At 42.2% G+C, this 14,585-nt stretch overlaps 2 protein-coding genes across 3 annotated transcripts in view; both read left to right on the top strand.

The window, feature by feature from the left end:
* Positions 1–4,975, top strand: part of gli1 (GLI family zinc finger 1) — a 56,054-nt gene extending 51,079 nt beyond the window's left edge. The window contains exon 13 of the mRNA XM_084349502.1: positions 102–4,975. Coding sequence (XP_084205628.1) covers positions 102–2,641 — 2,540 coding nt within the window. The 3' untranslated portion in view covers positions 2,642–4,975. The remainder of the gene's footprint in view (positions 1–101) is intronic.
* Positions 4,976–6,300: 1,325 nt separating this feature from the next.
* LOC311255445 (zinc finger E-box-binding homeobox 2) overlaps positions 6,301–14,585 on the top strand; it is a 34,625-nt gene continuing 26,340 nt past the window's right edge. Inside the window, exon 1 of one of the 2 annotated variants that reach the window (XM_084349924.1) lies at positions 6,301–6,428. Coding sequence is in view for 1 of the 2 variants with exons in the window: in XM_084349923.1 (XP_084206049.1) it covers positions 11,867–11,927 (61 nt within the window). In the remaining variant the exon portion in view is untranslated. Of the gene's footprint in view, positions 6,429–11,819; positions 11,928–14,585 lie in introns of those variants that run through there. The other variant, XM_084349923.1, reaches the window with a different exon arrangement.

Here is a 14,585-nt window from a genome sequence, read left to right on the forward strand (position 1 = left end):
GTGGGAATACAGTTTTAACAGGACAGTTAAATTAGCATTTTTGCTTTATGTTTGTTAAACTGTTTCTAAGCTGTTTCCTCCTTCCGGTTGTGAATTTTCAGGTCCGGGGGAGAGTATGGGAATGTGTGTGCCTTCTCCGCTCCTCTCAAATCGACGAGTTATGGAGTTGTCCAATCACGATTTAGGAAGTGGCACGGCGATTGGCTGTTCTTCTAACGACAGGAGAGGAAGCGGCACCAGCAGCCTCAGCTCTGCATATACCGTCAGCCGTCGGTCATCCATGGTGTCTCCTTACCTGTCCAGCCGGCGTTCTAGTGACGTCTCACAAATGGGAGGAACACCAGGGGGAGGATGTCACCTTCTTGGCCCAGAGCAGAGCGGAGGTGACCCCCTCTCGCCTGAGACCAATCGCAGAGGAGCTCCATGTCCTGGAGGTGGAGGGTTGCCAGGTCTTCCTAATTTAACACCCGCCCAGCAATACAGCCTAAAGGCCAAATATGCTGCAGCAACTGGTGGACCACCACCCACTCCTTTACCCAATATGGAGCAGCAGGCAGCTACTCCTGGCAGAAGAGGAGGTATTTTAAGTGAGTACCAGGGGCAACCTCTGCCTCCTTTCCTTCAACAAGTTGGTCCACGTAGACACAGTGCCAACACAGAGTATGGTACTGGTGTTATCTACCCTCACCAGGCTCCAGGTAACAACAGCAGGCGGGCTAGTGACCCGGTTCGATCAGTGGCGGATCCACAAGCTCTCCCGAAGCGCTTCAATAGCCTTAATAATGTCGCCATGATGGGCCGAAGGAATGCGCTGCAACACCGCTCTGACTCCAGTCTCGCCCGCCACATGTACTCCCCTCGACCACCTAGCATTACAGAGAACGTTATGATGGAGGCTATGGGTATGGAGCCCCACCTTGCTCCTGTTGATGCCAGGGATCGTTCCTTGATGATGCCCCCTGGTGAGAGAAGCTTCATGGGCTACCAGCAACAGCATCAAACTATTGGCGGAGTCGGAGTTGGAGGTCCTCTTTCAAACCAACTGTCCCCAAGCCATGACTCTCTGAGCTGCCCTGACCAGGCTTACATGCAGGGGCATTACCAGAACCAGGGAGGGGAAGTCCCTTCCAGAGCTGCTGGAAATCCAGTTGGTCAAGCAAGGCCCATTCACTCAGAGGGCATGTCTAATACACTTCTCCAACAGGCCGAGTACAGTATGAGCACCTGCCAGCTCAGTCCCTCAGGCCCTCATTACCCTAGCATAGGCCAGGGTGCTGATGCTGGGGGCACTTGGAGTGATACCCACAGCCAAATCCAAACTTCCAGCCATGCTCTCCAGAACCAGCGAGGAATGCCGTATTCGGATCCCACCCTGCAGCCTCAACAGACACCGACCCACTTCAACAATCAGCAAGCCCTCTACAACAGTCCTGATGGAACCCACAAACTCATCATCAAGCCTGAGCAGCAGTTCCACCCTGGGATGGGAGGTGGAGATGCCTGTCAAAGTGCTAAACTCCAACAGCAGCGGATGCTCCTCCAGCAGACTCAGGGTTACCCGCAACAGACAGGCCAGGTCATGATGAGGAATTCAAACAACCCTAGCTGTGACTTTCAGGGGCAGAACCAGAACTCCTTCCCCAGTGGTGGTGGCTTGAGCTTGGGCTGTGCTGGAACTTCACTAGCAGAAGGGCAGAGGTCAGAAACCCCCATGATGCAGGTGAAGGAGATGATGGTGAGGAACTATGTGCAGTCCCAGCAAGCACTCATGTGGGAGCAGCAACAAGAACAGCAGCAGCAGAGTGGAATAAAACCTCCTCCCTTGTCTGATAACATGGATATGAGTGCCCAGACAGCAATGATGCAGCACAGTCCACAGCACCAAAACCAGAATCTTTACTCCAGCCAGACCTATCCATCCTACCCAAACCAGAACCTGGTCATGAGCCCTCCGTCCCACAGCTCTGTGACACCTAAAGACCAGCAGCTCCAAGGCTCATGTTATGGCCAGGAGATGGTGGTCCCCAGGCCTCCTCAGGGACGGAAACCTCTCAGCCGTCAGAACAGCCTATCACAGGTGGGAGTCTACTTGGGCAGCCCACCCCACCTCAGCCCAGTCCACTCCACTACCAGCCCCAGACGAGCAGTGCGACTTCCTCCAGTTCAGCATCCACAGCACCCACAAAATGAAATGTTCTCTCCTTCGAATAACAACAACATGTACTACTCGGGTCAGATAAACATGGATATGGAGAAACACATTGACCCCCAAAACGGACCTTGTCTCAACCAGCAGCACAGTATGGGGTCCAACCTGGACCCAACAGGTGGCACAAAGTCTGCACCCTATCCTCAATCTGGCCCTATCTCCAATGCCTTAGAAAACCTGGACCTGGACAATGCTCGCATAGACTTCACCTCCATCATTGATGATGCTGAGCCTTCCTCCTTCAGCCCAGTCAACAATCCCCTTCAGGGCCAACCAGGGTCTTCCTCCCAGGCCTCATCCCGTCTCACCACCCCCCAGACTTCTGTCAGCCTCGCTGCAGGCTCTGGCCTGTCCAACATGGCTGTGGGCGACATGACGTCTATGCTTACCTCGCTGGCTGGGGAGAATAAATACCTGAACACACTGTCTTAAAAGAGGACATCTTTTCCCGGACACAATCAAGTAGAGGTTTAAGCCAGTTCTTAATGTTTTAACTGAGGTCCCAAATGGAAATGCATGTAGCCAAGTGTCCAGAGGTACCCAGCCTGGAGTTTAAAACACTTAAGTCCAGTCGCTTATGTGATTTTCCCTGGTACATTGCAAGAAAGCCCAGTTAGGGTACGATAGACAAACTTTTGAATTTTGAATTATTTCCTGTAGTGGATCATTCGTGTGGGCTGTTTTGTTCATCCCAATCAGCCTAAACCCAACACATTAACCCTTGTTCGAGCCAGGATCCTGAACAGGCTGGGGTCTGTTGCTATTGGATACCCAGGGTTACGGTTAAGGCTAGGCATGAATCAGGGCTAACCCTAACCACGTAACAGGAATAATGGTGTATTGTAATGCATTTTGGTTACAAGTTGAGACTAAGCTACTAACGCGGTCCCATCACAGATTTCAAAATTAAGTCCCCACCCAAAACCTTAAAACCAAAGGTGCCTGATCAGCCTTTCTCGCTGTATTGTTCCTTCGCTGCCTTGGTACTTGGTATTTTTCTGTGCCTTACTATAGGACACAGAGCTATATGCCTGATATGAAACTGATACTGAACTTTTTCCAAACAGGCATTCCAGTCACGTAGGGCTGTGGCAACAGTGGAGCAGAGAAGGATGCATGTAAATAGGTTTTATATACATTTATATATGTTGTGTATATGACAATGAGACAGTGGATAAATCGTCCCCTGTCTTGTGATTGCTTGGATTCTGAAGGCCAATGTTCAGGCGGGAGTGTTAGAAGGTTGTTTTAAGAGCTGAGTGAAGACTAAAGATGTGCTTTTAGCGATGGAGAAATAATTTCTCGGTGCTACTAAATATTAATCTGTATTGCTAGGGAATTCGTCCTTGTCATGAACAACACACTCTTTATAGTGGCATATCAGTATTCCTACACATGCAAATATTGCAGTCGCAGACACACACATAGCCTACACACAGACACTCAGGACTTGTGTTTGAATCTTTGGTGTTCAGATTACATTTGTGTTGTAAATGCCTTTCCAGACAGAGAGTTTGCACTCCACATGTTTACTGTAAGTGTTCCTAAAGCAGCTGTGTACTTTTTTTCAGTGGTGTTTATAACTGCAAAAACAGAAAGGGTCGTGCTCTTTCTAAGGTACATACATGGGGTATAATGCGTAATGCTCAAATATAAAATGTGTGTAACAATCCCCTCTTTATTACAGTATGTCTCATATATATTCGAACATAATGCCTTCGCTCAACATTAATCCGACATGACATGACTTAGCTGTGGATGACGGCTATTTTTAATGAAACCAGAGTCAGCTGGTTTCTATCTGCTAACAGATCAGTAATGGATGTCGATATTTGAGAAACTGAGGTACATCTATAGTACAGTGTTGCTGCACTTTGGCTCTAATCCCAAAGAGGAGTTATTTGGAAAATTCTGCATTACTAATTCAGGACAGGGGGTCAACAAGCAGGACATTTATCACTCGCTGCCACTGTGTTGAATACAAATATGTGTACACTGAGGTACTTTTGTGCAACTATTGTATGAGCTGTATCATATGGAAGAAGGCTGCAGCTCTTGGTAGGAGAACTAATTTTACACTGTGGCTTTGCACTGACTACAGCACTGTGTGGAAAAGGTCTCTGTCTCTTATGACTCTTCACATGAACCTCATTTTGGTAGCGATAAAAAAATCATCACAGTATTTTGTTTTTAATAGTCATTCAAGAACACACCTGAGCACAGCTAGACTCAATAAGGCCACATTAAAGTATTGCTGAAGCATTTTTTGTGACTTTTCAGAATGAAATAGTAGCGTCACTTCAAAGTTTACTAAGCATTAGCGGGAATGAACATTTCTTCATTTTGGAAAAAGTGTACAACCTACCAAAGACACCTTAAAATGACTGAGAAAAAGATGCACAAATAGTCTATTTTAACACAACACTAACACTAGCAATAAGGACATGAACATTGACTGATAGTGCTGTTCTTTAGAATGTATGAGATCTTTTGTATAAAATTATCTTTTTATATTAATGAACCTTACGGACGTTGCCTTCTATGTGTGTGTGTTGTTGATTTTTTTTTTTTTTTATAACTGTCATCCTTCATTATGACTTTTTTGCTGGCAAAAGAATATCACCTTTAGCAACAGAAAGCTATAATAGTAGCATTAACTATAATAGACAAAAGCCAAGTGTTATATTTTGTGTACAATTTTCTACATTTTTATACAAATGTGCTATATTTTACCAGTTTATGAATAAACATGTTCAGTGGGATGGATGCAGAATGTTTGTCAAACTTTTCTTTTCATGTCTGTTGTGTTTTATTACATCACACATATCTGTACATTGTTTACATCAATGAGGTTTTATTTTAGACCCATTTTACATCATTGTAATTTAAGGATGAGGAGTCAAAAATCCATAAAACAAGTTTCCTTGTAAAGTTGTGGGTTCATTCTGCTGCATAACATGTTTTGGTGCCTGGTGGATTCATGCAATGACTCCTTTCCTCCAACAGAGAGCAGCACAGCCTGAGATGGAGCCCAGATAAACAGTTTTTCTTTGTCATTCACTTCAAATTAAGCTCCTTCTGCATAACTTGGACGCTGCACACTCTACCTAGTCTATCAACCCTGTAAGCAGTTTATCTATATTCTGAAAAACTGTGATCCAACACCGTTATACCCCCAAATTATTGAAAGTCTGGCCAACTGACCAAGCAGAGGACATCAACCCTAAATCATCCGTCTTCCTGTCCTTGTCATAATTGGAAAACCCCTTGTTATGAATATGATTTAGACCTGCCTGCCACTGAAGCCCATTATAAGCTTCAGTCATCTGCTAGGCTCCTGCAGTTAAGCAAGTGAATTAGCATTAAAAATGGCTGCTCTTGGTGACATCAGCGCCTGGACGGGCTCTCTGTGGTCAGTGGGGATTGGCACACAGGGCCGCTGAATGCTGTAAGAAAGAATAACTACACAACTCTTGCTCGTAAAATATTATCAACACGGCATCGGTACTCTTAAAGACATCAAATAAGAGAGTGGTGGGAAAATCTGGAGATGAAACGAGAGCGAGAAATGTCCATACCCATGATACTGTTTCATATCTTGTGCAACCGTGGTTTCAAATCTTTTCTACTTGTGACTATTTAAAGTGAAGTCATGTCTATTTATGACCTCACATCATAGGATATGGTGGTGTGGAAGTGAGTTATGAGCAGTGCAACCATAGAGTGTTTTTCCCCCCTCAAATTGAAGCAAAATTAGAGAAAAGACCATAAAAAAATAAACCCAATTTTGTTAGGGTTATTAACAGTCCTATTTTTTCCCCTCTCTCTCATCCTTTTAATAACCTTATGACCTCGGATTTATTTTGAAGTATCCCTCCGCCAGGTTTTGGACCATTGGTGTAGAGTACACCTACTTCAACTGCATGGCAATAAAGTAGAAATGAAAGGCTAATTATTAATATGCTCAATTAAATTTTAATAATAACTATAGCTCGTAAAAATATGAATTATTCATGTCTTTGCAGCCAGGAGTTTAAAACATAGTCCCGGTCAAAGAAACTCTCAGTAACCATAGCAACAGTGCCCACGTCTGCTACGTGCAATCTTACAAGCTAAGCTAGCTAAAATAGCTAGCGTTAACTGTAACTTTAAACAAATAATGGGTTCACTGACTTCAAGCAAACTTTTAAAAAATCCTGGCGAGTTGAACACCGCGATGGTAAGTGGCAAAACACTCAAATATTAAAATACGCTGAGAATATAATAGTCTTTTCAACATCTTGTCCCTTATATTCGTCACTTTATAAAACGCATTGTCGTGTGCTAACGCCGCCATTTAATCTGCCGTGCTTCAAAAGATCATTTACAGTAAGTAACATTTGTCATGTAATATTTGTGAAATGGTATCCCCACCATTACTTTTTACAGTGTTGGCTCGTTTTGGTTTAGGGGCCTCAGTGTGCTTAGACTATATTGGCATTGTGGTGTTGTGGCATGGCACTGTAGACTCACGGCAGCCACTACAGCCTGGCAGTGATGCTAACGTTGACTCATTTGCTCCAAGGCGAGGGGAAGATCTCCTGGCGGACTACTGATGTGCAATCTGGCATATCCACATCTGTTATTTGAAACAATAGCTCTACATTAAGGGTCAAATGGGGTGTTTGCAGGGAGAGCATCTAATATTACAGCTACTGTAGCTCTATACAGCTTAGTAAATTTGAGGAAATCACCCTTTAGATGTACCAGATTAAAGGTGCATCACACATGTGTAACACATTAAAATCATTGTAATCATTTCTCATCATAAGTATGCTTTCCAGAAGCAATTATTGAGGTAAATATAGAGCAGGCTTGTTGTATTTGTTTACTGTTAGACTAGTGATAGACAGATCTTTGGCCTGGCTGATTACTGGGGCGATTGTTCCTAATATTTCCGATCATCAGTATCAGTGTTTTTTGTGTCTGATTGCCTATAACATTAGAATGGCACTCGGTAAAGCACATACATCCGCCAAGGGCCAACAAATTTCAAACCACAGATAACTGCCAAACCATAATTTAAGTTCACTCACTCATACCAGCCACCTAAGTACGCCTGATTTTTTTCATCAAGATCCATGCATTACTCCCTGCGAAATAAACATAAATGTTAAAAATTGCCCTATCCCGCAATGTTAAAGAAAGTGAGAGAAAATTCCTGCATCCGTCCCTTTATCTGGATATATACCAAAAGATAATGGTCTCTATGCTGGGCTGAGACCCATCCTTCATCCAAGTTTCATGGAAATCCGTTCTGTAGTCTTTGTGTAATCCTCCAGACAAACCAACAAATGGTCATGGGTGAAAACATGACGTCCTTGGTGGAGGCAATCAGTTAATTTTGAAAATACGCTTACAAATTTGGCTCTGACGCAGCATCCTTTCTCTGTCTGTAGTCACCATTCTGTGGTCGCACTCAATGTCCCGCCCACAACACTATCTGATTGGTTACATGTCAGAAGTAATAGCCTGTAAACACAGAATAATCTGAATCGGAAAAGTAACTAGTAACTAAAGTTATGAAATAAATGTAGTGGAGTTGGAGTATGAAGCGACAGAAAATGGGAATACTAAAGTAAAGAACCTCTAAATTGTACTTATTCACAGTACTGAGTAAATTGTAGAAGATTTTTATTTTTCTGCAAATGTATATCGATTCCAAATATCGGTTATTGGTCTCCTTGATTATCAATAATAGGTATTGGCCCTGAAAAAGCCATATCAGTTGATTAGGTTAGATTGTATGTACCTTAACTTCTTATTTGACACAGCTGCATAAGTTTAGATATAAAGCACATTTGACCTTCACTTCTTTCTTCAAAATGAACATTTCCTTAACATTGTCTTGTCTCCTGCCTCAGGCCAAAGTATTTGTTATGTTAAATGACCAAAGCTTCTTTTTCACAAAATTAGAGAGTGAGTGTGAGTGTTAGTGTGCATGGGTGTGCATTTTTAAACTACTCTTCAGCAGGTTTGCATTAGACTGCAGTTAGACAGCACTGATGCAGAGATCGTGTTGTCGACTCTCTACAATGTGATCTCGCTTTTCTGTTGAGTTACAAATGGAAATGCCAAAATAAGAACAGAGTTTTTCAAATGCAAAGAAGTGGGCAGCATAATGACTTTTCTCTTTTCTTGTCTTGCCATTCAGAGGGAGGCTTTTCTTTTCCTTTGTCACTTAGGTTGGCATATAATTAACTCCTGCTTAATATGCTGTTTAAGGGCTCTCCTCCCCATGCAAGAAGCTTTGAACCCATAGACCACAGTCAGGGACAAAACCCCAGTGGGACTGCTTCCTCCATGCTCCTCCTTGTGTGTTACTGTGTGTGTGTGTGTGTGTGTGTGTGTGTGTGTGTGTGTGTGTGTGTGTTTGTATGTATATGTGTGTGTGTGTGTGTAGAGGTAGTTGTTTTAACAAGACAGTAGAAAGCTCTAACTATAACACCACAACATTGCTGTGTCCTTATTTTAAGCCGCACAACTATTAAACCAAAACAAGACTGCGCACAACAATCTCAGTCATAGTCCATCAAACATCAAATGAATAAACTGTTAAAATGGTGCATTATTAAACATATGCAAAAGAAGTGCATAAAAGTACATTTGGTGCGTCTTTCAAAGTAAATTAAGAGAGCTATGCTGTGGTTGATTTATTTAAATTTGAGTGGTTAGACCCATCAAAAGAAGTGCAGAATGGCACATTTTTAGTAAAGTTGAATAAACAAAAAAACCTCACAAAACTATGCATGTAACAAGTTACAATTATATACTATACATATATACAAATCTGGCCTGAGAGAGAAATTTACAGTCTGGTTTAAATCTATTGAAATTTTGGAATTTTAAATGAAAAAACATTTCCACCTAACCTGCAGCCCTAGCACTATGTAGACATATATGAGCATAACTTTAAAAAAAAAACAGCTCCCAGGACCTCTGAAGCACCTCTGCACCTCTGTGACCCTCATCTGTAGCAAAGTATATTGCCCCCGCCTCGTCCACCTCCTCTCCTCTATCCATCCCACCACAAAGAGCCGTGATGACCCCTTCTGTCCCTGTCTTTCTTTGGCCTGCAGCTCCCTCCCCACCTTCAGGATGCTTTCTCTTCCAGAATCCATTAACAGAAAAACCCCCAGCAGTCCTGACGGTGAAGGAATGAAGGGGGGTGTGTGTTGTTTTTCAACACAAGCTGATTTGAGTTTTAATCATTGTTGGTTACAGCTTCAAAATCACATTTTGAGGTTATCTACTAAATTGGTTCATAATACTCTGTAATGCTTATGCCAGTTTGATGACTGCTGTGCATGAGGTCGGCTATTGTTTCATAATATCCCTACAGAGATGAGGAGGAATTGAATTTGCAGTGACTTGTTTAATACTTTTTTATACTAATCTGTAGAGCAACAATTTATGGTTAAAAAATCACATTGTTTCACAATTTTCATTTTCTCTGAAAAAACTATTTAAATCATGATGATTTGACATTTTTTTTCTTACATCTGGAGAACAACCAATCTGCAGCACTACAGTATTTGATCATAACGCAGTTTTTTGCACAAAATAATTTTGTGCAAACTGTGCAGCCCTATTAATCTGGAAGTCTTATAACAGGCCTATTCATGTGAAGATGTTCACTGGTGTGCTTTGATAGGTTAGTCATTGCATAATCAGAATTGACTTGTCCTTGTTGATATAAGCTGTGATGGAATGTAACTAAGTATGTTTACTCAAGTATTGTACTTAAGTACCTTAACCCCCACTACACTACAGTTTGGAAGCAAATAGTGTACTTTATACTTCACTACATTTATTTGATCACTTGAGATACTAGTTATTTTGCAGATTGCATGCTGCATTATTGTCAGTCGGATAAAAAACAAAACAAAAGAAAACACTTATTCAAATCAGAAAAATGTTGCCTTTCTAATCTGTAGTAATAGGCCGGGCTGATAATCTGTTGACCCATAGTGTTTAGTATATACTGTACATAAAGTATATATACTGTATTGTTTACTATTTATTATTTACTTTACTTGTACTTTTGATACTTAAGTACATTTAATATCAGCTACTCAGACTTTTACTCAAGTAGCCTACTATTCATATAGGTGACTTCTACATTTACCAAAGAAATATTTTGACACTTTACATTTACTGTGATGCAGCCTTTAAAATCAGGAAAGACCCAAGAAAGATCCAAACTCTGAGACGATACAAAGTCTCATATCATGATAATGATAGGCTATATATCATATATGATTCCCAGCCCTAATGAAGCCTATACTTTACATTTACTGGTACTTTAGATACTTAAGTATATTTTATATCAGATACTTTAAGAGTTTTACCAATGTAATCCTTTTAGCAATATCTTAACTTTTACACAAGTGACTCCTACTTTTTTTTTAACACTGGATTTAGGTTTATCACTTCATTAATCCGTTTTCTAAAAGTTCCGTGCAGGTAATGTCTTTCACCTCTCTAATCTGTTTCACTGTGTCAGATCCCAGTTTGTTTACTGCGCACAGAGTCTACAGCAGGGCACATTATGCGCCGTGAAAAGCTACCCTGCTCGCTTGTATTATCCCTGAAGAGGTGGGGGGCACTAGAAAGCCAAGGTGGGGGTCCTGAACGCCGCGTTAGAGTTTTATTTCGGATGTTTTTTTCAGTTGCAAAACAGATTACAGTCCAGGTTGCAACACAAAAGGACTGTCAATGCACTACTTCCTACAGCCATCCAGGGGTGAATGGGGCGCAGGACGGGGTCCTCTCCAGGGTACTCGAGCGCAGGTGCGACGTGCATAACAGTCGGGCCATAAAACATGACGAGGAGGTGGTGGGGGGGTGCCCGCATACCTGTTGTCATTAACCTGCAGTTAGTCTAATCTCTCAGCGGTGAAAATGTAGAAAGATGGAGTTAACAGCCTCATTTGCACCTCGTCAAACAACTTTGTGTGACCGCGGCACAAGTTGGAGATGAGCTTTTTGTGATCAGCTGCTGCATCAAAACATGAGGAAAACTGGCAAATCAACAAGTGGAGGACTCGCTGCGCAGTCCTCTGGCTGTTCCCTGAATGTCTTAACGGATTAAACTGGAGAGTAATTACCAAAAGCGATTAGTTATATTCATACATGTAATCATTCGGTTGTAGGCGATAGGCTACACGTAAAAAAAAAAGATCATGTAGCTCAGTGTGCCCCGGCGTTTACATGGAGGGGAACATGCAGGCACATGGACGCTCTCTGAGGAGGAGCTGTTTAGCGAATAACTTGTCAAAGTATAACGGGTGTATTTATCGATCATGGGCTTTATGCGCAAGTCTTTCCAACATTGACGACTTCGTGAATGAGGAAGGTGTACGCTCACGATGCCAAAGCCTGACCTCAGGGCCAGCCTCTGCTGCTGACATCACTCCTCCTCACGGCTCGTCGCCTCTGCAGCTCTGGAGTCCCATCAAGGTCTGAGTGTCCCGCTGTGACCGAAGGCGATGCCTCATCACCATTCATTCTCAGGCAGGCACTCAGGACAAACACACACTCGCTTACACCGCTGCCCCCTTGGACAACTTTTTTGAAGCGAAATTTAAAAAGACACAACAACAAACAAAAAGCGTGATGATGACAGAAGAAAGTCGGGGCAAACGGAGGAAACAAGCCAACCCCAGGAGAAACCGAGGTAAGAAGCGTGCAGCGCAGAAAAGTTTGAATAAGTGTGTAAATGATGCAGGCAGATGTTGCAGCTGCAGCGGACAGAGGCTCTCTGTTTGTTTGTCTTCTGCAGTTTGTAGCAAAACTTCAATGATTGTATTATCACCGCGTAGCACTTCGACTACATTCATATTTCACACGCACACATATGTGTCTGTTGTGCGTTCATGCCTTGTGATTGCCTCGCAGCGTAAAATTGCAGGGATGAGCAGTCAACTTTCGTCAGATTGGCGGCCACTGGGATTATTCTACCTGTGCACATACCTGGGCAAAGCCGTGAAATAGAGGGTGGAAGCCGAGACAAGCCTACAACCTGTGTCTGCACGCGTTTTTATGTAATCTCCTGACCCCTGCATATTTTATATATTAAGTTATTTATTAAAACAGCAGAAAATCCACGATTTGAAGAAGATCCGCCCTTTTTAAACCCTGTACTTTATTTACTAAGAAATACTTTTTGATCAAACAGAAAAACTTCTTAGAGTCCACTGTTACTGTACTTCAGTGGGACTTTCTCTTACATGCAGCCTTTACTTTAGTTGCTCTTCACGCTGTAAGCTTAACCTGCTCAAAGACTGAAACTTACTAGGATCTTGTTCCCTTACCAAAGTGATCTGAAGTCAACATCACTTTTTCAAGCGTTTGATTCTGTTTTTAATCAACATCTCTTCAAGTAGAAAGTGGACTGCATCACAAGTAATTAAAAGGGAAATAGCTCAGGCGTTTCTTGAACTACATTGTCACACATTCAACCTTTTTTGTCAAATCCTCCAGTCACTTGCATGAAACAGAGAAGGAAAAAGTAAGTGCAAGTGTAAACACATTTAACTCATGTTGGCTTTGTTTCTTTCAAATGTTTTAAAACATGTTGCATTTATTTGAAGTAGCCTACGTGCATATGGAATTATTTCTGCTGCACATTTAACATTTTTTAATGTTTCTGTGATTCATCAAGAATTAGTGGAATGCGTCATCTGGCCCTAAAGTTTTGGTGCGCTGAGAGCAACCATCTGCTTAATTTTTAAACTTTTTGGAGACCTTCTTCATGCATCGGGTAGTGCCTTGTTTATGTGTGACTCTGAACTCACAAACAATTCTATGTTACCTACTCCTTGGCATGCACATCACATATAAGCATTTGTTCTTCTGACCTGCTGATGAGGATTTGTCCGTCTGAATGAAATCCTACTTCCCAAAACAAACCAAACAAAAATTATCCACTTCGTTAAACCTTCTTTAGCTCCAGATTTAACTTGAAACTCTTTTTCTAAAAACTCAAAATGGAAACCAAACCTTAACCCTTGAATGTAAATAAAGTTTAGTCTAAATTATTTTAGTTCTAAGGGGTTTATAGGTGGATGCGTGACTGTCCTGCAGCTGGCTCTGTAGTTCATGCAAAATTGTTGGATGATGCAGGCAAAGCCCTGGCATATCCTAAGCTAACTTAAATGCAAACATAGCCATAAACCCAGGAAAAAAACAAATGTTTTAGACCCATCGCTATCACTGAAAGGATATTTTGTCTTCAGACAACATACACACACACACAAATCTCGCTGGCTTTATTCTCTCTCGAGGTTCATGAAAGCCATCGCAAACCACGCAGCGTGCTTGTTTGTCTCTGATCTGTCACACAGCTGTCCTAAACCTATTTGCTCGAAGAAGTCCATTTACTTATATAGTTTATTAGTTTGCTGCAAGTGTTTCCTCATTTTATTCAGAGAGGTGTGAAGCTCAGCGGGAGTGTCACCAGGGTGAGATCCCCTCGGGCTGCTCAGCGATAACGGGTGCTTGAGTGTGTGCACGCGTACACACACAAACTCTCACCTTTGACTGTCACGTAGCAGTTTGTCGACCGGCTGCGCTCTGTTTCACAAATCAGCACCATCACACTACTGTGAAAAGCTATCAGCAAAAAGACACACTTACTGACAAGGACCTGTCACTTATCAGAAACAAAAGTCCAGTTCCTTTAATTCCTTCAGTGACCTCAGAGCAAAGATAAACATCACCTCTGGTCAATTTCCACAAGTCAAGGCGTTTTAAAGTGATTGTAAAGAGAGAGGAAAGTGATTGAAATGTATATTTAGCTGAGAATCGGAAAGCTGTAAAAGCTATTATGAAGCCTTTAATATATTCTACAATGTAAAATCAGGACACAAGTTTGAACTGCTTTTTTATTTAATTGCACAGTGGGTCTGCATGCATGCCTGCCCTGCACGGATGGCATGCTTATACATAGCATATGTCTATGTCACACGTGCGTCAGTGCGTGTGAGAAGTCTGCGTGACTGAGCAAATGCTTGCATGCGTTTACATCCTCATGTCAGCGTAGAAACGTGCGTATTAAAGCTCGGTGTAGGATTTGGAATGCGCCTGGCTTGAGGCGGCTGTGTGAGCAGGGAGTTAAAGGTCCTTGATAAAACCAAATGAATTTGGCAGGCCAGACTCATAAGACAGCAATTTGGGGATCCTATCCAAACCAGAAGAAAGAGAAAAAAACATAGGCTGACTTTTCTTCTCTCTCCAAGGCGCCTATTGATTATGTCTCTGTCTCCCCCAATAAAACTGTCAATGTTCACCAATCTAAAGCAACGTGACGAAATTACTACTCTTCATTCCTGGC

Source organism: Pagrus pagrus, assembly GCF_965226575.1.
Source record: "Pagrus pagrus genome assembly, chromosome: 3".
NCBI classification, from domain to species: Eukaryota; Metazoa; Chordata; class Actinopteri; order Spariformes; family Sparidae; genus Pagrus; species Pagrus pagrus.